This window comes from Phacochoerus africanus, chromosome 8 (assembly GCF_016906955.1).
Source record: "Phacochoerus africanus isolate WHEZ1 chromosome 8, ROS_Pafr_v1, whole genome shotgun sequence".
Classification (NCBI taxonomy): Eukaryota; Metazoa; Chordata; class Mammalia; order Artiodactyla; family Suidae; genus Phacochoerus; species Phacochoerus africanus.
In genome coordinates this window covers 13,824,066-13,845,547 of record NC_062551.1, presented here as the reverse complement: position 1 = coordinate 13,845,547, position 21,482 = coordinate 13,824,066, and the positions used below count along the sequence as shown (strand labels likewise).

The 21,482-nt window shown below is 43.5% G+C and overlaps 1 protein-coding gene across 1 annotated transcript in view; it reads left to right on the top strand.

The window, feature by feature from the left end:
* HYDIN (HYDIN axonemal central pair apparatus protein) overlaps positions 1-21,482 on the top strand; it is a 367,185-nt gene that overhangs the window by 264,356 nt on the left and 81,347 nt on the right. The window contains exons 36-42 of the mRNA XM_047789543.1: positions 2,220-2,459; positions 6,778-6,946; positions 9,701-9,880; positions 10,318-10,491; positions 12,567-12,737; positions 16,622-16,839; positions 20,636-20,773. Of these exons, the coding sequence (XP_047645499.1) occupies positions 2,220-2,459; positions 6,778-6,946; positions 9,701-9,880; positions 10,318-10,491; positions 12,567-12,737; positions 16,622-16,839; positions 20,636-20,773 (1,290 nt within the window). The remainder of the gene's footprint in view (positions 1-2,219; positions 2,460-6,777; positions 6,947-9,700; positions 9,881-10,317; positions 10,492-12,566; positions 12,738-16,621; positions 16,840-20,635; positions 20,774-21,482) is intronic.

The window sequence follows — 21,482 nt, the reverse complement described above, 5'->3', positions numbered from 1 at the left end:
CTAAAATAGAGTCTCTGTTTCTGTCATTACCAAAATCTCCCAACCCTTTTAAAAGAAAAGAAAATTCCTGTGTGTGTCATTCTTGAAGTGTCTTAAGACTGCCAGAGTGTTTATTCAAGATTTTGGATGTTTTATGGAATGAGGTTAATTACCAATAAATATAGTAAAAAAAAAAATTAGATTTGTTTGAGCAGTTCCATAAATGTTGAATTGAAATTGGTCAAAGTAATAAAATGTCTCCACCAAATGGGAGGGAAATTTTAAGTGTCAGTTTTTAAAAATTGAAGTATAGTTCATTTACAATGTTGGGTTCAATGTTGGGTCCAAGAAAGTGAGAGTTAGATACACACACACACACACACACACACACACACACACACACACATTCTTTTTCAGATTTTTTTCTGTTATAGGTTATTGCAAGATATTGAGTATATTTCCCTGTGGCATACAGTAGGTCCTTATTGTTTACCTATTTTATATGTAGTGGTGTGTATATGTTAATCCTCAGCTCGTAATGCATCTCTCTACCTCCCCGCTATCCCCTTTGGTAATCATCGGTTTGTTTTCTATGTCGATGAGTTTATTTCTGTTCTGTAAAGTCATTTGTATCATTATTTTAGATTCCGCAGTGATATCATATATTTGTCTTTGTCTGCATCCGTGTTGCTGCAAATGGCATTATTTCATTCTCTCCTGTGACTAATAGTCCATTGTATATATGTACCACATCTCCTTCATCCAGTCCTCTGTCGATGGACATTTAGGTTGCTTCCATGTCTTGGCTATTGTAAATAGTGCTGCTATGAACATTGGGGGTGCATGTTTTAAATTAGAGCTGGGAGAGGAATTTATTCGGTGTTTACAAGGAACTGGTTAGCCTGGCAACCCACACGATCCACATCTACTTCTCCGCCAGCATTAGCAGCACAGAGACCACTGATGTCCCTACTAACAACGCCTAGACTTTAGGACATGTGTTCAGAATACCCTGAGTTAGAAAGCAAGGAGATGAATGAAATGTTTTAGAAATAGTTCCATAAAAAGCAGTTAAGATGTGGACGTTTGGATCACAGAAACTGCTAAGCCTATGCCTATATAAAAAGCCTTCTTAGCCAATAATTCATTCTCTTACTGCCTCCAGCAATAGGTATTTTTCTGAACTTGTATTATGTCCTTACACATTCTGGCCATCTGATTTCCCCCCTTTAGCCAAGGTAGTTTAGTGCTCTCCAAATCATGTACCAATCATGCCTTCTAAGCCTAAGCTGTGAGCCCAACTCTATCAGAACAACCTGAGCATCTGCTTCAAGTAAAGGATTCCCAGCCTTACTGTGCCCCTACCAAGTCAGGGGCCTATGAATATGCATTTTAATAGGGCCCTCCGTGAAACCAGATTAGGGTAATTGGTATCACTATCAACTGGTATTTGGATTGTAATGGTTTCCGATAAACTGAAGGCCCTAGCTGATCACCTCTGACCAGCTGTTTAACCATGTCTTCAAATAATAGAAATATGATCATTCAGATTCTTCAAGAAACAGACCTGGAGACAAGGATTTGAGTGCAAGCAGATTACTGAAGAAGTGTAGGGAGTGGGGGGGGAGGGGAGTTTAGGGAATACTGATGGAGAAGTAGAAGATGATAAGGAAAAGGAAAGCAGCCAATAAGGTGTATGAATGAGACAGCTGCCTTGGAGACTGGAGCTTAATCCCACTGCAGCTCTACAGAAATATGCAAAATGCACATTTCAGAATTATGCCTTCCCAGGAGTGAAGGAGCTAGGGTCTTTATACAGTAACTCCCAAGAATCATTGGTCGAGGATTACTCCCAGAAGGTGATACTTGCCTAGCACTTCTGCCCTCCACTGCCCTGCCCTACCCATGGGCAGCAGGGCCCATGAAGTAAGAGCCCAGACGTACAGACGCAGAAGTGCAGATAGTGGCAGTGCAACATCTGAGCACACTGGAGGATCTGAGGGATATGAGAACGGCATTCAGAGGGGCCGTGACAAAGCGCTAGGTACAGGGCCTGGCATGCTAGATACCCAATGTCAAAAATCTAATATAAATTGTTCTCATGCCATTTTATAAGAAAAGTTTTCTCTCTTAATCTAGATGATCAATTTTGCTGCCCCCCAACCCCCAAGTGTTTATCAATTTTACATGGCACATGACAGAAAAAATCCAGGTGTTTGTTTTGTTTTTATGTTCTCCAGAAATTCTACAGCCAAACCCTGATGTTCCAGATTGCCCAGAGTGCTCAAAAGCTTACTCTGCTGGCAGAGGGGCAAGGTTTAGAGCCACGCTTGGAATTTAGTCCGTCGGTTCTGGAGCTGGGGCCACTGCTGCCTTATGCACCTGGAGACGAGGCCGAGGTGGTGGTGAAGAACCCCTGCAACTTTCCCATTGAATTTTACTCCTTAGAATTTGACCAGCAATATCATGTAGAAGAGAAGGTGAGCAGAGACCAAAATCAAACTCCATTTTCCTACACATGCTGGGCCCTGCCAGGTACTCTTCTCTCTGCCTGGACAGCTTCCTACTGACCTTTGCCCCTTCTTCCCCTGAACTCTTCCCTGTCAATTTAACAATCACTTAGCAGCCTTTCCTGACCTACTTCCCTGGCCCTGAGCAGAATTCTTTGCTTCTTTGTGGTCTCATTATGCATTTTAAACAACTAATACATGCTTACAGAAAAGAACATATGCCACAGTCATTGTATTTGAAGTGAGTTTCTTGTAAACAGCATATGTTTGGGTCTTTTTTAATACGCTCTGCTGGTCTCTGTCTTTAATGGATGTATTTAGACCATTTACATTTAATATAATCATATTAGGGCTTAAATCTGCTTTTTTTTTTTCTTTTTCCTGTGTGTCTGGGCTGCACATTTTACAATTGCTCCTCCTTGTCCATTTTTTTAACTGTTTTTAGAGCAGTTTTAAATTCACAGCCCAATGTGCCAGGATTTCCCATACACCTCCTGCCCTTACATATGCCTCGCCTCCCCCATTATCAGCATCCCTCACTAGAATTTCATAATCGCCCAAAGTCCATAGTTTACATCACAGTTCATCCCTGGTAATTCTATGGGTTTAGATAAATGTATAACGTGTATCCATCATCATAGTGTCAAAGGAAGTATATTAATTGCCCTAAATGCTCCACCTATTCATTCTTCCCTCTCCCAACCCCTGGCAACCACACAGATCTTTTTACTGTCTCCATAGTTTTGCCTTTTTCAGAATGCCATAAAGTTGAACTTATACAGTATGTAGAGATTAAGATTGGCTTCTTTCACTTAGTAATATGCACTTAAGTTTCCTGCATATCTTTTCCTGGCTTAATAGCTCGTTTCTTTTTAGTGCTGAGTAACATTCCATTGTCTGGTAATGCCACAGTTTATTTATCCATTCACCTACTGAAAGCTTTTAGTTCCAGGCTTTGGCAATTATGAATAAGTCTGCTGTAAACATCTGTGTGCAGGTTTTGATATGAACATAAGTTTTTGGCTCCTTTAGGTAAATGCTAAGGAGTATGATTGCTGGTCATATGGTGAGAGTATGTTTAGTTTGTTGTAAGGCACTGACAAACTGTCTTCCAAAGTGGTTGTACCATTTTGCATTTCTCCTAGCAGTAAATGAGAGTTCCTGTCGCTGTTCTTCCTCACTAGTTTTTGATGTTGTCAGGGTTTTGGATTTTGTCTGTTCTAATAGGTGTATAGTGGTGTCTCATTGTTTTAATTTGCATTTCTCTGAAGACATATATGATGTGAAACAGATATTAATATGCGCTTGCCATCTGTGTATCTTTTTTAGTGAGTTGTCTATTAAGGTTTTTGGCCCAGTTTTTAATTGGGTTGTTTGTTTTCTTATGATTGACTTAGACCACTTCTTTATATATTTTGACTAACAGTCCTTTATCAGATGTATCTTTCGAAAGTATTTTCTCCCAGTCTGTGCCTTGTCTTTTCGTTCTCTTGACATTGTCTTTTCAGAGCAGAAACTTTTTGTTTTAGTGAAGTCCAGCTTATCAATTATTTTTTCCTTTGATCTTGTATTGGAAAAATCATCATCCTACTCTAGGTCATCCAGATTTTCTGTTATGCTACCTTCTAGAAATTTTACAGTTTCACATTTCTCATTTGGGTCTGTAATCCACTTGAGTTCATTTTTGTGAAGAGCTAAGATCCATTCAGATTGGTCTTTTGGCTGTGTCTGTCCAATTACAACACCATTTGTAAAAAAAAAAAAAAAAAAAAAGGACAACTATATTTTCTCCATTATACTGCATTTGCTCCTTTGTCAAAGACCAGTTGACTATATTTATTTGAGTCTATTTCTGGGATCTCTATTCTGTTCCATTCATCTATCCAGGTTCATTATGACTATCTCTACCCTGCTCTCCTACCTCGAGGCTAATATGTATAAACTATACCTATATCTTATGTTCTTAGTATCCCACTTTTTGGAAACTGCCTCTTACTTCCCTACTATGAGCAATAATGAAATTAGCTAGTAATCTCTTTTTCCCTGTCCTCACCACTCCCCAATTTAAAATGGTATTTCTTTTCATTATACAACTACAGATGTGATAAATTTTTTAAAATGGTATTTTTTTTTTTTTTACTTCCAGTTAGTGCCTAGTGGGTAGTCATCTCATTTTACTTCCTGTATTAAACCTATGGTGTCAGAACTTACAGTGTTAAGATGTCACAATCGAATTTCCATTGTATAGTCTTAATTGTACACTTGAATATATTCAATGCTCAGCATTAGTCTTTGTGATGAAGCGTCTCCAATCACTACTAGATTTTCAGCTAACTCTCTAGTGGATTCCTCAAGAAGGAACCATGGGAACAGTATTCTCTGAATACTCACATGTTCATAATTTTTTTTTCTGTAGCTTTTGTGCTTAAGGATCAGTTTGATTGGATCGGGTATCCTTGGCTCACATTTTCTGTACTTGAATATCTTAAATGCATTCCTCCATTGTTTTCTCCTGTTTGCTGTGGGTCAGAAATTTGGGGATGACTTAGCTAAGGTGGTTCTGCTTCCTCTGGACCCTCCCCCAACTCAGGCTTTGAATCTCTATCTTCTTTACATCCAGTGTTTATGCTCTGCCCAATTTGGATTCTGCATCTAGGTATTTTTCTCAGAATGGGACTCTGTCCCTTTAGAAACAAGTCTTTACATTAGGTATTTATTAAATGCTCCATAGCTGATGTTGGCACAACATTCTGTGTTGTGGGTAAGGGTCAGTAGAAAACAGAATCTAAGGCTGAGATCTGCATGCAGAAGGTTCATCAGAGAGAACTCACAGGGACAACCCCTGTAAAGAACAAGGGGCATGGGACTGGGTGGACCGAGAAGGTGAACTGTGATGAGATTGGACAGACTTCAGCTGATCCCACAGGAAGCTCTGGAGCTGGGCTGCCTCTTTAGGCTTACCCCAGTTGAAGCACGTTGGCCAGGCCTTTGTGTCTCAGCAACAACCAGTCTTTGGAATGGTTCTATCTTTCCCCGCTGGTCTGCTGTGCCACCTCTGTTCTGTGTCCACTTTCCACATACACATGACTTTATCCTGAGCTCTCTCTTCTGTTTTGTTGGTCAATTTGTCTGTCTATCCCAGCATCAACACCATCTTGTCTAGGAGTTCCCCCTGTGGCACAGTGAGATCAGTGGCATCTCTGGAGCACTGGGACACAGGTTCAATCCCTGGCCCAGCACAGTGGGTTAAGGATCTGGCACTGCCACAGCTGCAGCATAGGTTGCAACTGCAGCTCGGATCTGATCCCTAGCGTGGAACTCCATGTAGGACAGCCAAAAAGGAAAAAAAAAGATACCACCCTGTCTCTTGCTCCAATTTTATAAATCCTGATGTCTGGTAGGGCGATTCTTTCTTATTTTTCTTCATTAGTGTTTTAACTATTCTAAGCCTCCATCTAGATTTTAGAATAAGCTCATTAACATTTGTTTTCAAACAACTAAAACTGGTGATTTCAAAGTGTTACCTAACAAAACTGATTTTTCACACCAGTGAATTAGGTCATATAGTTCCATAATTGCTTACCGTCTTTTATAAATATACGTACACTAGGGTTTTGGATTTAGTAGAAAGAAAAACAGGTTGCCCCCATTAAATTTGTATCCATATAAACAACGTGGGACAGATTTATACTTTAAAAATTATTCATTGCTTATCTGAAATTTAAATTTAACTATGCATCCTGTACTTCATCTCTCAACCCCAACATACATCTCTCTCTCTCTCTCTCTCTCACACACACACACACATACACACACACAAATATACACACATGTACTTAATAACATTTTACCTGTTTTTCTCTGAATTCTTTATTTATGAGACAACCCCTTTACCTAGTATACTATTGCTAACCACAATGCTTATCAATAGCATGTCACTCAAAATGGATAGTTGAGTTCTGAACTTTTGTCAGTGGGGAAAAAATAAACAAAAGAAAAACAGTAAATGTTATTTTTAAAACAAGAAGAGAATTCTTTTCCACGTGGGAAACGCCCAGGCTCAAATGGGACAAAATAAAAAAATCCTATATCCCCAAGATTCAGGGCTCATCCTTATACTTTAGACTTCTGCAAAGGACCCTGCCGTTAGAAATCCAGAAAGTATCTGTGCACACCCCAGGCTCAGGCAGGAGCAGGGCTTTTGCAAGGTGAGTGGCAGGAGCCACCTGGGGCCATGGAGAGGAAGCTTCCAGTGGGACCAACCACAGTTCCCGTTTTCCTTGAGCAGATCTTGCGAATGCTGAAGGGCTACGACTCCTACAACTCTCTGCTGCTGCCTCCCCGCCTTCCAGGGGAGAAGCTGCCCCCAGAGGTGATTGAGTACTTCAAGGAGATGAAGCGGTCAAAAGAGGAGCAGATGAAGGCAAAATATCTGGAGAGTCTGGCACAGGAGAATGGTGAGAACTCAGCCCCCAGTCCAGCCACTGGCCTGGCTTCTTTGGATTTTCTCTACTGGGGAATCAACCAGTTACTGAGCACCTGCCAGGTGCCAAGCAGGCACTGAGCACCTTATATGTTCCATTTCTAACCCTTATAAAGTGGTCCTGTCTTGCCCCCTGCATGGATGCAGAGGTCGGGGGGGGGGGGGGGGCAGGGTGGCACATTCTGCTCTCACCGGACTCTGGGGGAAGTTAAGACTTAGAAACAGCTACTGTTGGTGTAGAAGAACACTTATTAGACAGCAGGCTCAGTGCTAAGGGCTTCACACAGGCAAGATGAAAGATGAGGCACTGAGAGGCCAGGTCCGTGGTCCTAAGTGGCAGAATCAGGGCTCGAGCCCATGTCTCTGACTCCATGACGGTTACCACTCTACTCCACGGCCTCCATGTGTGCACCTAGGCCATGCATGGTGATCTGTCACGCATGGTAGATATTGGTGCCCTGTGAGAGGTGGGGGGGAGGGGTCACACGAGGAAGAACCCCTTCCATGGCACTCAAGGCCGAACAGCAATTGCAAAGCTGAACCGTGCCCTTTCTGGCCCAGCACCCCCAAGTTACCCATAATCTTGCCCTTTCTGGCCTAGCACCCCCAAGTTACCCATCATCACCCCTTTGTGTGCACCTGAGCATCAAGGTTCCAGGGTGACCTGTAGGATCATGCAGCTTGTCAGGGCATTTGCTTTTCCTCCCTGCTTCCCTGTGCCCTCCCTGGTCTTACTTGCTCTTTTCTTCTGCATGACATTCATCACGTGTATTTTCTTTCACCCATCTCCCCACTAGACAGGAAGCCCCCAGAAAGGCTGTGATCATGTATTGCCAATGCAAACCTGGTGCATAAATCAGCACCTGATACATCCAGTACCCAGTGAATGCGTGCTGTAAGAGTGGATTGATGAATGAATGAGGGAATGAATGAAGTCCTGCCCTTGGACCTGCCTTGCTGTCTCTCAGGGAGATAGAGCACTTGTTTGCCTTAAAAGCTGATGAGAGAAGAAGGCTGCTCTCCACCCGGTCTCCTGGTCATATCCACTGAGCCTATTGACTCACTAGAACTGGCTTTTCAAATACCACAGACTGGCGGGCTTAACCAAAGGAAACTTATTCTCTCCTAATTCTAGAGACTTGACATCCACCATCAAGGTGCTGGTGAAATTGTTTTCTTCTGAACCTCCCGCCTTGGCTTATAGATAGCTATCATTTCCCTGTGTGTCCACAAGGACTTCACCCTGTGTGTATCAGTGTCCTAATCTCTTCTTATAACAACATCAATCATGTTGGATTATGGATGGATTAGTACACTCATATAACCTTATTTTAACTTAATTACCTCTTTAAAGGCCCTGGCTTCAAGTAGTCTATGCTCTTGAATATTGGGGGTCATGGGTTAGGACTTCAGCAAATGAATTTTATGGAAGCCAGTTAAGCCCATGACAAGCACCACTATGTTCCAAGCACTGAGCTGAAGTGCTGGAAGAAAGATCCGCAAGACCAGCCCCAGCTCACAGTCAGAAAGAGGTCGGGGGGTAGACACTTCAACTTAGGACTGCCCGGCAGCTTGAGGCAGAAAGCCACAAGGGGCTACAGGAGAGGACTTAGCAAGGGCCAGGAAGGGTCCTGTCACTCTCTTCCTCATCCTACACACCTTGGTTGTGGGTTTGTTTTTCCCTTTGGCACTTGGAAAAGCGGTCTCAAGCCAGGACCTGAGGGTCAGTAAGAGCCCAGAGAGGTACTCATTCTGCTTCCCACCAGCACCTCTCCGAGTATTGGTTTGCTCTGCTCTCACAGAGCACATGTCCTTTTCTGCTTCTAGACCATGTCCAGGGAAAGTCGGCAGCTCCAGGTCACATCCCTGCCATTCCCAAGAGAGTCAAAACCTCTCTGACTCAAATCCAAATTGAAACAAAGAGGATGTCTTGCCCCCCTCCGGGGGGTGGGAGGGGGATCACCTTGTACAATGACAGCCCAATGCATCCCCTGAAACTCAGGGGGATGGGGCAGCGAGGAGGGTTCGAGACAGACACAGTGGTAGATGTGCTTGCCAGTGACATGGAGAAAAGTTCATGATGAATTAAGGGGGAAAGAAGGTTACAAATTGACACATACAGTACGATCCCCACTTCAGTTTTGAAAAATTAAAATTAAAAATCTAAGAGGTTGCAGCCCTCCTGTACTGGTCTCATAAAATTAAGCTGCAGTTCTTCTGCAAACATTTCTTTGTCCATGTATATCTCTTTCTCCAGTTAAACTTTATTAGTTTTTGTTCTTTTAAATTTCCTAAATTTTCTGGAGCAAATGTTTAATTTTGGTATTTTTTCAATGTTAAAACATAGACTATTTGTAAAATAAATAATCAGTACGGATCTATTTTATAGCACCAGGAGCTATACTCAATATTTTGTAATCACCTATGAGGGAAAAGAATCTGAAAAAATAAATATATGTATAAGTGAATCACTTTGCTGTACACCTGAAGCTAACACACTACTCCAGTTTAATTATTTTTTCTGTGAAAAATGTAGAAACACTGTGGGCAGAGAAACTTATCAGCAGACTGCCCGCAGTTCTTACTTATTTGGGTTGGATTGATTATCCAGGGTGATGGTATGCAGTTCAATGATTCTCCTCTCTGTGTTTCTTCCCTTTTCTGCCCCATCTCCCTTGTCCTCCTCCCAACTCTTTCTGCCTGTGTTTCCATCCTTTGCCCCCGGCAGAAGAAGATGATGGGCCCTTGTCAGAACAGGGAACCTCTGCCAGCACAAAGAGGACCTCGCTGAGCCGAGGGATCTCTGTCACATCCAACCTGGAAGAGCGGCACGTCCCAATGGTTGAGTCCAGGACCTACCCAGAAGAAGAGGAGGATGAGGAAAGCCTGGAGAAAATCATGTTTCAAAGTAACCATGTGTTTTAACATTTCAGTACCAGGTCTCTCTAAGCAGAAGTGGGCAGGCTATTCAGTGCCTTTCCTTCTCCCCATAAAATGCATCTTCCCAACACTATTACGTATTAATTCTGTAACATGAATATGCCATCAGTTCTTCATTTGCCCTACTGGTGAAAGTTCAGCTGATTTTCAGTATTCTCAGTAGGAGACATTCCCCCATATGGGATTAAGAGTCAATGAATATCTGTGTTTTCAATTCTAGCAGCCATGGACAAATTATTAGCCAGAAAGGGCACTTTCACATGCTGAAGGGGGAGTGAGGACTGCAGCAGCATCTGCAGCAGATCCTGTCTGTCATTTTGAAATAAAATTTAATAAGAAAAAGTCATTCCATGTGCATCACACACCATGCACACACACACACACACATGTATTTTTAATTTGCAGCTGACAAGATTCAGAGCATTGACAGCCACTCCGCAGAGGAGGTTGGAGAAGTAGAGAGCAACCCAGTGAGCAAAGCCATCGCTCGCCACCTGGGCGTTGACGTTTCTGCAGAAGGCCGCATGGCCAGGAACCGGAAGGGCGTCGCCATCATCATCCACGGGACGCCCCTGTCAGGTGTGCACAGCCCTGAGGGGCAGCCCCCTTTTAGGTTTATGGTGAAGTTGGCACGTGTAATTTTTGAGGCAATAAAAGAGTCTTTTCTTTGAAATTTATATACCGAAGGATCATCCCCAAAGGTGTTAAACTGTCACCTTCAGAAATACGGAGTAAGAGAAGGAGCAAAGACACCTCATTTTTAATTAACACATCTCTGAATTGTTGGAGCTTTTAGTCTTTCAATAATTTAATAACATTAAAATATTAAAGACAAATCCAAAACATTAAGTTACTTAAAAAGAGAGAGGGAAGATAAGGCCAAACTCTTTGACGTTTATCTTAGGAAAATAGTCATGTGGACAAAGATTAACTGCATGAGTGTTCCCTGCAACACTGTTGACCATACTAAAAATGTGGAAGCAACTGAAGCATTTATTTAGATGATCATTTGACTAGTTAGTAAGCCATAGTACTTTCATGTAGTGAATTCTATCACCAGTGTCTTGTATACCCACATTCATAGCAGCATCGTTCGCAATTGCCAAAAGGTAGAAACAGCCTCACTGTCACTGACAGATGAATAGATAAACTAAGTATGGTACAATGGGATACTATTTGCTCATAAAGATGAAGGAAGTTCTCACCCATGCTGCAACGTAGATGAACCCTGAAGCATTATGCCCAGTGAAATAAGTGAAACGCAAAAGAACAACTCCTGTATGATTCCATTTATACGGGGCATGTAGACTAGTCATATTCATAGAGACAGAAAGTAGAATGGTGGTTTTCAGGGACTGAGGAAAGGGAGGAACGAAAGGGTGTTGTTTACTGGGCACAGAGTTTCCATTTGGGAAGATGAACCAGTGCTAAAGACAGAGGGCAGTGACGGCTGCACAGCAACATGCATATACTTAGCAACTGAACTGTCCACTTAAAAACAGGTAAAATGGTAAAATTTTTATGTATACAATCACAGTAAAAAAAAAAAAGTGCCATAAAAGTGTATTGAACGAATAATGTACATGATACATGATTTTAGGTGAGCAAAAAATGCCGTGCTTACAATCTGTAGTCTGTATTAATTTCCTATTGCTACTATAACAAATAACCACATTCAGTGGCTTACGAAATGAAAATTTCCTTTCTCAGAGTTCTAGACGTCAAAAGTCTAAGATGGGTCAACATTCTTTCTGGAAGCTTTAAGGGAGAATCCATTTCCTTGCCTTTTCTAGCTTCTAGAAACCTTACCTGCATTCCTTGGCTCATGGCCCCTTCCTCCTCCTTCAAAACCAGCATTGTCGCATCTTCTAGTCTCTCTCTCTCTGCTTTCATCATCACATCACCTGTTCCTACTCCGATGATCCTACTTCTCTCTTTCAAGGACCCTTGTGATTATACTGGGCCCACCCAGATAAGCTGGGGCAGTCTCCCATATCAGGATTCTTAATTTAGTCACACCTACAAAGCCCCTTTACCAAATAAGGTAACATAATCAGGGGTTCCAGAGACTAGGATGTGGACACCTTTGTGAGGGCCATTACTCAGGCTACCAGTAACCCAGTGCTTTTTTTTTTTTATATAAGAAATGCTAATGGAATCATTACATATGCATACTTGGCAACCATATGATGATGTCTCTCTGGAGCAAATTATGAGTCTTTTCTCCTGTTATGAATTGTCTGCTTTCTTTTTAATGAGCAGGTATTTTGAAATGAGAAAAAAAGATCAACACAGGTTAACCAAAAAAAAAAACAAAAACCTGTTCCCATTAGAATTAGAGGCGGTAAGAACAACAGGATTTTTGAAGTTCATCTAACAGAATCACTTTTTAAACCAAGGAGAAAATCCAGAGTGGCTGTGAGGTGCCATAGCACACAGCTCATCAGTGGTAGAACTGGGGCCAGAATCCGCAGTCCTGGCTTCTGACTCAGGTCTTCCCTCTCTTTTCTGCTGCTGCCTCTAGCCACATGAGAATCTTGGAAGCAGGGCACTTACAGGAATCACTTTACAGGAGCCTGTTCTAGAAATTTCTTGTGTCTAGGACACTGAACAATTGAGAACCATGAAATGCATCCCTCTGACCTTTTTTTTAGGAAAGTCAGCCACCGCAGTCAGCATGGCCAAGTACTACAGTGCAGCCTGCCTGAACATGGACTCTGTCGTGCTGGAAGCCATCTCTGACAGCAACAACGTCCCGGGCATCCGGGCCCGTGAGCTCTGCATCAGGGCCGCCATCGAGCAGTCCATGAAAGAAGAGGAGTCTGGTAAGAGCCGTTGCCCCTGATGTGTGCAATCAGGTGGCCTTCATTCATCTTGTCAGTTTCCCCCACTGAGCTGTTCTCCCAGCCCCACTGAAGGCTGACTTATAACATGCTGCCCACTTAGTAGCCCAGAGAATTCTCTTCACCCAACATCCACAGCTCTCCTGGCTACCCAGTGCAGGAGTATACTTGGCCCTGCAGGGAACAGGGCAATGGATGTGGCCCACAGCTTTGGGAGTGATACCTGTAGGGGAGCAGACGTGTGCTCGTTCAGAACAGAGAAAAATCACATAACAGAAATACCAGCTTCTGCAAAAGACCAACTTTCGGATATTTGGGTTCCAATAAGCATGATCTGGGGGAGCTTTCATGGAAATGGGCTTTGAAGGAGGAGGAGAATGTTCATAGGCAAAGATGAAGGTGAGGACATTCCAGACGGAGAAGCAGGGGCACTGACAGTAAATTAGAGGTAGGAAGGCTAGTTGAGGCCAATCACAGTTGACGCTGATGTCAAGATTAGAAATTTGCATTTTATTTTGAAGGAAAAGAGGAGCTGGGCAGTTTTCACCCCACATGAGAAATAGTCAGAAGTTTGCAGTAGGAAAGGAGCTCAGGTGACGTCTCGTAAAGGATGCACCAGTGAAGCTGAGTGTGAATGGGGCCGGGCCAGCTGACTGATAGCCGCCTGCTTACTAGGGAATTGGAGGGAGAGGCATCCAAGATAATCACACCAAGATCTCCAGCTATAGAAACAGGAAGAGAGTCATGTCATTTACCAAGATAGGGAACCTGAGAGGAGGAGGAGAAAGTTTACTGGAGAGGAAAGTTACTGAGTTTTTAAAACCCCATAGTAGTGAGGCCTTACCTGCCAGAGGTTTAGAATCCTAGCTTCAGAATTCCCGTTGTGGCTCAGTGATAATGAACCCGACTAGCACTCATGAAGGTGCAGGTTCAATCCCTGGCCTCGTTCAGTGGGTTAAGGATCCAGTGTTGCTGCAAGTTAATGGTGTAGGTCGAAGACGCATCTTAGATCCGAGTTGTTGTGGCTGTGGTGTAGGCCTCAGCTGCACCTCTGATTCACCCCCCAGCCCTGGAACGTCTATATGCTGCACATGCAGCCCTAACATGCCAAAAAAAAAAAAGAGAGAGAGAGAGAATCCTGGCTCCCTGGGTCCTCTATAGACCCACAGGGGAGGAGAACAGTTTTATCAACTAGCAGACATGACGTTATGCTGTTCTGAGTATTTATGTAAAAATGATTCGACCCTGGAATTCCTGTCATGGCTCAGCAGAAAGGAATCTGTCTAGTATCCATGAGGATTCAGGTTCGATCCTTGGCTTCACTCATTAGGTTGGGGAATCTGGCATTGCCATGACCTATGGTGTAGATCGCAGACCTGGCTTGGATCTCCAGTTGCTGTGGCTGTGGTGTAAGCCAGCAGCTGCACCTCTGATTCGACCCCTCGCCTGGGAACTTCCTTTCTTAGTAAGGTTTACAAGGCCTTTCAGGGTCAAGTGTCCTCCTCTCCACCCCCCACCCCTCTTTTGATATCAAAATGAGAGAATGACCCACAGTAGCCACTATCATGTTTAATGCTGCTAGCATGGTTCAGAGGTCCAGTTTGAGTTTTCAGCAACTCAAGGTTATGGGTGTGTATTATTCAGTATGACTGATTTCATTGAAATATTTTCTGCTCTAGTTACATTTCATGTGTCTATTGCTTTTAATTTATAATTTGTGTGCCATATTAAGCAACCCACGAATTTTTACTTCAGTCTTTTTTGTTGTTGTTTTTAGGGCCACACCCAAGATATATGGAGGTTCCCAGGCTAGGCGTCAAATGCGAGCTACAGCTGCCAGCCCACCCCATAGCAACACAGGATCCGAGTCATGTCTGCAACCTATACCACAGCTCACAGCAACGCTGGATCCTTAACCCACTGAGTGAGGCCAGGGATCAAACCTGCATTCTTATGGATCCCAGTCAAATTTGTTTCTGCTGTGCCACAACAGGAACTCTCTTTTTTTTTTTTTTTTAATTTTCCCACTGTACAGCAAGGGGATCAAGTTATCCTTACATGTATACATTACATTTTTTTTCCCCCACCCTTTGTTCCACAACAGGAACTCTCGATCTCATTTTTAATATATTGCCTTAAATAAAATATACCATCAAAATCAATTTTTACTTTTTTAATGTGGCTACTAGAAAAGTTAAATTATGTACCTATGTGGTACATGTTATATGTGTATTGGACAGAGTTGGTCTAGACCACTGTTTTGAGAAATTGGACAGTGAAGGAAAGAAAAGTAAAATGATATCTTGAAAGAAATGAGAGGTCAAATGAAAATATATTTGTTTTGTACTGTGAAGAACTGGTTTTTTAAGAGCTGGAGGAATGATGCTATGGCCAGAAAAAGGTAAAAGGCATGTGGAGGGCACAGAAGAGATTCCCCAGCCATCATTCTGGGGATTGGAGGGAATGGGCCAGGGAGAGCAGGACTGTGACAGGGGCTGGAGCCTGGAGGGACTAGGGTGATGGGACCTGGCGAGGAGAACTTTAGTGCAGCTGCTCTACAGATGACTTCAGGCTCTTCATGCCTGTGAGCCCTCCAAGCATTTCTGCACCTCCCAAGTGCAGTATGGGGTCCTTGCAGCTATAATTAGCTCCTGGGAGAAGAGAGGAGGGAGCCATGTGAGTAGAGTGACAGCTCTCAAGGGAGTTCTGGGAATGTAGTTGCTGGAATTGTCAAAAGAATAATGAGTCAAGGAATAAAAAGCCTTAAAGAGTCTGCCTTGAGGGAGTTCCCACTGGGGCTCAGTGGTAACAAACCCGACTAGTATCCATGAGGACGCAGGTTCAATCCCTGGCCGCACTCAATGGGTTAAGGATCTGGTGTTGCCACGAGCTGTGGTGTAGGTTGCAGACACAGCTTGAATCCCACACTGCTGTGGCTGTGGTACAGGCCGTCAGCTGCAGCTCCAATTTGACCCCTAGCCTAGGAAACTTGCATACGCTACAGCCCTAAAAAAATAAAATAAAATGAAAAGAGTCTGCCTCCAGAGAGAGAGAAACGTAGGTGCTGCCTATCCAACAGCTCTATCACACCCACCTAAAGCACAAATGGTGTCTGTGACACTTCCATTCTCCTTCAGGGGCACATGGTCTATCCTTGCAGAGCAGGAGACCCAGGGGACACGATGAGACAGACTTGCCATTGTCACTGGGGGCTTGAGGGGCAGGAGCTTATCACAGAAGCCAAAGGCTCTCTAGCAAGAGTTTTTCTGAACAGCTGTCATGGAAACCCTTTTAAGTAATTACATCAATCACTGATTCCAAATGGGAGCTTCTCAGTGAGTGGGTGTGTTTAGGGGAGATGATGTGATTGGAAGGGAGGGTGGAGGTGAAACTAAGAAATCAATCTTAAAACCTTATTTGCCAACAGGCACGCTGCTATTGCTTGGCCAGATTGTTCATCTGGGCAGCTCTGTTACAGCAGCAGAGAATGCCCAACCCACTAGCATCTCCTCTGCCTAGAAACATGAAAAGTCAGGTGTTAGGTTTCTAGGGCAGGCAGGGCTGTAGAGTACCAATGGTTTCCAGAATGATTGCCCTCCAGGCTGGAAGAAAAAGGGGGGCAGAGTATCATAGGAAGTATCACTAAGAAGACAAGCAGTAAGGAGCCTGGGGCTCCAGGTTGGGCTCTGCATGCACCCATCTTCTGTGGGTGGAGCCTCTTCTCTCAGCCCTGCTGCACCAGCTGCCGATAGAGATGGCTTTGTATCCCTCAAAAGAATCACACTAGGTTTCAGCTTGCTATCCTTGCTACTATTTCCTTACTATTGTAAGGCGCCTTTTAATATAAACCCACTCTCTCCATGTAGCCCAGGAGGCTGCTGCTTTGAGCCAAAATGCTATGGGACAAATACGACTGAGCAGTGAGACCCTGGGCAAGTTAACTTCAGAATCCACTCTGGTAACTCCCGAAATTAAAGCTGCCAAGACTGTGCGTGGGAGCATGCTGGTCAACAAAGGCAAGTCAGAGAGCCACGGCTCTGGGTCTCAGAAGCAGCATCACCAGCACTCATCTGAAACACCGCAGGTACAAACCAGGGCTCCCTGGAAGGAAGATTGGGATCCTTCCTCCTCTTCCTCCCTCTCCTTGGCATCCTGCAGCCTGGTCAGCACAACTTCATTCCTACAGGTGCCCTTGCCAGGCAAACCTGAGTGCTGTCCCTGGACCACTCCTGAAAGGGGTGTTCATCCAGCAGGTGTGAGGCAAATGCCTTCAGTCTTATAGGCATTGGGTTGGGTACTGGCAAACTGAAGATAGATAAAGTGAAATCTCTGCACTCAAGCTGCACTGAGTCTGATAAACTTGGTAACCACACATTCAAATATTTGCAACAAAACGAGAATTGATGACAAAAAAGAATTAGGTGGAACAATATGAAATTGCTAAGATTCAACCAGTTGGGAACTTTATTATAGCAATTTCACATGGTTCAACTTACTCCCAAAGAAATATTAAGGATGGAACCACGAATATACATTATGAGAGGCTGCAGGGGGGTCTTGGCAAGTCCATAGAGAAGCCAGAGAGTTTGAATCACATGCCAAGAGACTTCAAGAACAATCCTGGCAGAATAGCAGGGGCTGAAGCTAGAGACAGTGGTGGCACCGTGAGAGACAGGTGAGTGATGTGTTGTTGAGAAGGCAGAGTAAATGAGTGTATGCTTCTAAGATATTTGAAAGAAACGGAAAAAAGATCGAGTAGTCATTAGAGGAATAAACCTAGGGTCAGGTTCTTTCTTGGAGTTCCCACTATGGTTTAATGGATTGGCAGAATCTCTGCAGCACTGGGATACAGGTTCAGTTCCAGGCCTGGCACAGTGGATCAAGGATCCCGATCCCATGTTGCCACAGCTGTGGCATAAGTTGTAACTGAGGCTCAGATCTGATCCCTGGTCTGGGAACTCCATATGCTGCAGGGAAACCAAAACAGTCTAAAAAAAAAAAACAAAAAAAAAGGAGAGAGAGAGTACTTTCTTTGAAAAGAGGCAAAAGTGCAAGCAGGTCTATAAAGATAAGAGCTCCTGGAAAAGTATAAGGCCAAGTATGATCTACCCAAGAAGGAATGAGATTCCAAGAGGAAACAGAGAGGGCAGGATTAAGTACAGTTGAAGGATAAGGGAGCCATCTTCCTCTAGAGTCAGTAAAGGTGAAAACAGATACAGCTATTTTGTGGGGGAAGCACAGTGGAGGACAGAGATTGCAGATCTTGCCGAATGGCTCTAAGGTGTATGCAGGATGCATGGTCTTGTGGGCAGTGTTGGGGAAGTTGGGCTGCACAGCATACTTGAGAAGAGTGGAATAAACTCTGAGATCTCTATATCACACATCCTACTTTCTTTTTTTTTTACTGTTAATATTTTTTCTAATCAATAATTATTTTTTTAATCACATCTGTAGTTGAATAATGATCATCACAATCCAATTTCACAGGATTTCCATCCCAAAACCCAAGCACATCCCCCCCACCCCCCAAACTGTCTGCTCTGGAGACCATAAGTTTTTCAAAGTCTGTGAGTCAGCATCTGTTCTGCAAAGTTCAGTCTGTCCTTTTTTCAGATTTCACATGTCAGTGAAAGCATTTGATGTTGGTGTCTCATTGTCTGATTGACTTCACTTAGCATGATAATTTCTGGGTCCATCCATGTTGCTAAAAATGCTGGTATTTCATTCATTTTACTGGCTGAGTAATATTCCATCATGAATATGTACCACATCTTCTGGATCCACTCCTCTGTCGATGGACATTTAGGTTGTTTCCATGTCTTGGCTATTAAAAATAGTGCTGCAATGAACATCGGAGTACATGTGTCTTTGTGAGTCATGGTTTTCTCTGGATCGATGCCCAGGAGTGGGACTGCTGGATCAAATAGTAGTTCTATGTTTAGTTTTCTGAGGCATCTCCATACTGTTTTCCACAGTGGTTGCACCAATTTACAATCCCACCAACAGTGTACTAGTGTTCCTTTTTCTCCACACCCTCTTCAGCACTTATTGTTTGTAGACTTTTGAATGATGGCCATTCTGGCTGGTGTAGGGGTTTTGATTTGCATTTTTCTAATGATGAGTGATGTTGAACATCTTTTCATGTGTTTTTTGGCCATCTGTATGTCTTCTTTGGAGAACTGTCTGTTTAGATCTTCTGCGCATTTTTTGATGGGGTTGTTTGTTTTTTTGGTATTAAGCTGCAGAAGGTATTTATAAATTTTGGAGATTAATCCCTTGTCAGTCGATTCATTTGCAAAGATTTTCTCCCATTCTGTGGGTTGTCTTTTCATTTACACATCCTACTTTCTGACAACCATCTTCTAACTTTCCAGATGACTTATTCTGGTAAGTAATTGGTCCCACTGAAACCTCCCATCCATATCTTCACTGCCTACCAACTTCTTCATTTCCTTTCTTACTCAGTTTGGATTCCAAGGTTCGTTACTGTCAGTATTTTCTTGTCCCTTCCCCTTTATCATACTCTCCAAGCAAAACTTTAACCCAATTCTCCACCTCTTCCATGTAGGGCAGCTGAACGCAGATGGAGAAAATCCTTATCTCTCCTGAATGGGCTTAATTTAAATTTAAGACCACAAATCTCAAGTGGACTCTTTGATCTGCTCTAGTACATTTGCCCTCCATTTCTTCAAGATATTTCTTATTGTCATCACTCTCCATATTTTTAAGACATTTTCTTCTTCCTCATCCTCAGCTAAAGATCTCTTCTCTGACTTCACGAGAAGCTCAGCAACCATCAGAACACAACCACCTTACTGCCCCCAAATCTGCTAGCCATCCTTCATTCTAACCCTGTGCTAAGCCTTCCCCGAACCTGAGTAACTGCCCCTGCTCTCATCCAAAGCTGAACTCTGCACATGTGCATTGGACCCACCCCTTCCCTCTTACTCAAGGCTAAATTCCTGCAGTTGTCCCCTCTCATTTGCTTCTTCCCCTAGCTGTTAAATCCTTCATGTCATCATCAGCACATGCTGTATTACTGCCGATGGCCCCAGATCCCACTACAGGTACTACCTCATCTTTCAGCTCCTCTCCACAGCCTTTCCTCTAAAGAACTGCTGGATGACTGCCTCCTCATCCATACCACCATTCTCTCATTCACCTATTCCAGTGAGGCTTTGTGCTCACCACTCCGCTTGCTACTCTTCTCAAGGTCATTGGCGTTCGTCTTGCCCAATCGAGAGCCAGTTTTCTGTCCTCATTTCATGTGACCTCTTTAGCAGCTGATAATCCCTTCTTCCTGGAAGCAGTTGCTTCACTTGGCTTGATTTCTTTCTTCTTCCTTCATCCCTCCCTCCCTTCTTTCTTTCTTTCTTTCCTTCCTTCCTTCCCTCCTTCTCATGCCATGCAGAAGTTCCTGGGCCAGAGTTCAAACCCAAGCCACAGCAGTGACAATGCCAGGTCCTTAGCCCACTGAACCACTAGGGAACTCCTTGCTTGGTTTTCAGAACACCATACTCTTCTACTCTCCCATCTACCTCATTAATGACTCCCTCAACTCCTCTAGTTTTTCCACCTCGTCCAGATTTCTAGTTTTTTAGAAAAGTCTGAAAATCTAAGTTATTTACCTTGTCTTCATAGAAAATCTTACCCACTTCATTACCTAAGTATTTTCAATATCTTTCTGACTCTTAAATTTCTATTTCCAGCCCTAATTTCTCCCCAAGATGAGGTTCACAATACAATCCCCATTTTACAGGTAAGGAAATGAGACCCAGAGAGATTCAGTGATTTTTCCCAAGGTCACAGGCTTTGGAGGTGTGGAAGTTGTTGGAACACCAAGCTGCATTCTAATTCCTGACTCTTCTTTGTCTGAACAGATTTCCTCCAGCCCTCTCCTCTCAGGCCCCACACAGCGCCGACTCAGCGTCAGCGCCAGTATTGGAGGTGATACCGGGCTTGTGAGCTGTGTGCTCCCTGAGGAGCTGTTCACTCAGATCCTGATCGACCGTATACAGGTGCGTCCACACCCACCTGCACAGAGATGCAGCGCCTATACACCGTCCCCATGCTGTGAGCTGAGATTCTGAGCCATCACCCACCCACAGTAGCTCAGGACCCAGGAGCTTGGAAAGGAAATATGTCCTTTTGACAGCCCTTGTCAGTCTCTGAACTTGGTTTAGTCTGTGGCCACTCACCCTAAAGAATCAGTGAGCAGACGGTAGCACAGGGAAGTACACGTGTGGGGAGCCTGTTGTGGCACAGTGGAAACGAATCCAAGTAGTACCCATGAGGATGTGGGTTTGATCCCTGGCCTCACTCAGTGGGTCAGGGATCTGGTGCTGCTGTGAGCTGTGGTGTATGTCACAGATGCAGCTCGGATCCCGTGTTGCTGTGGCTGTGGTGTAGGCCAGGAGCTGTAGCTCCATTTGGACCCCTAGCCTGGGAACTTCCATTTGCCATGGGTGCAACCCTAAAAACAAAAAAATAAAATAAAATAAAGTGCACATGGGCATGCATGCATGTGCACACACAAGAAAACACACAGTCATAGCACAGGCCTACAACAGTGTATTAAAAACTATAAAATGGAACCATGCAAAGTTATGTTATTAACTGAGAAAAACAGGCTAGGAAATAGTATGTAAAACACAATTATATTTTTCTAAAAATATTGAGAATTGCATATCATACACATAGTAAAACTACTTAAAGTGCATGTTAACT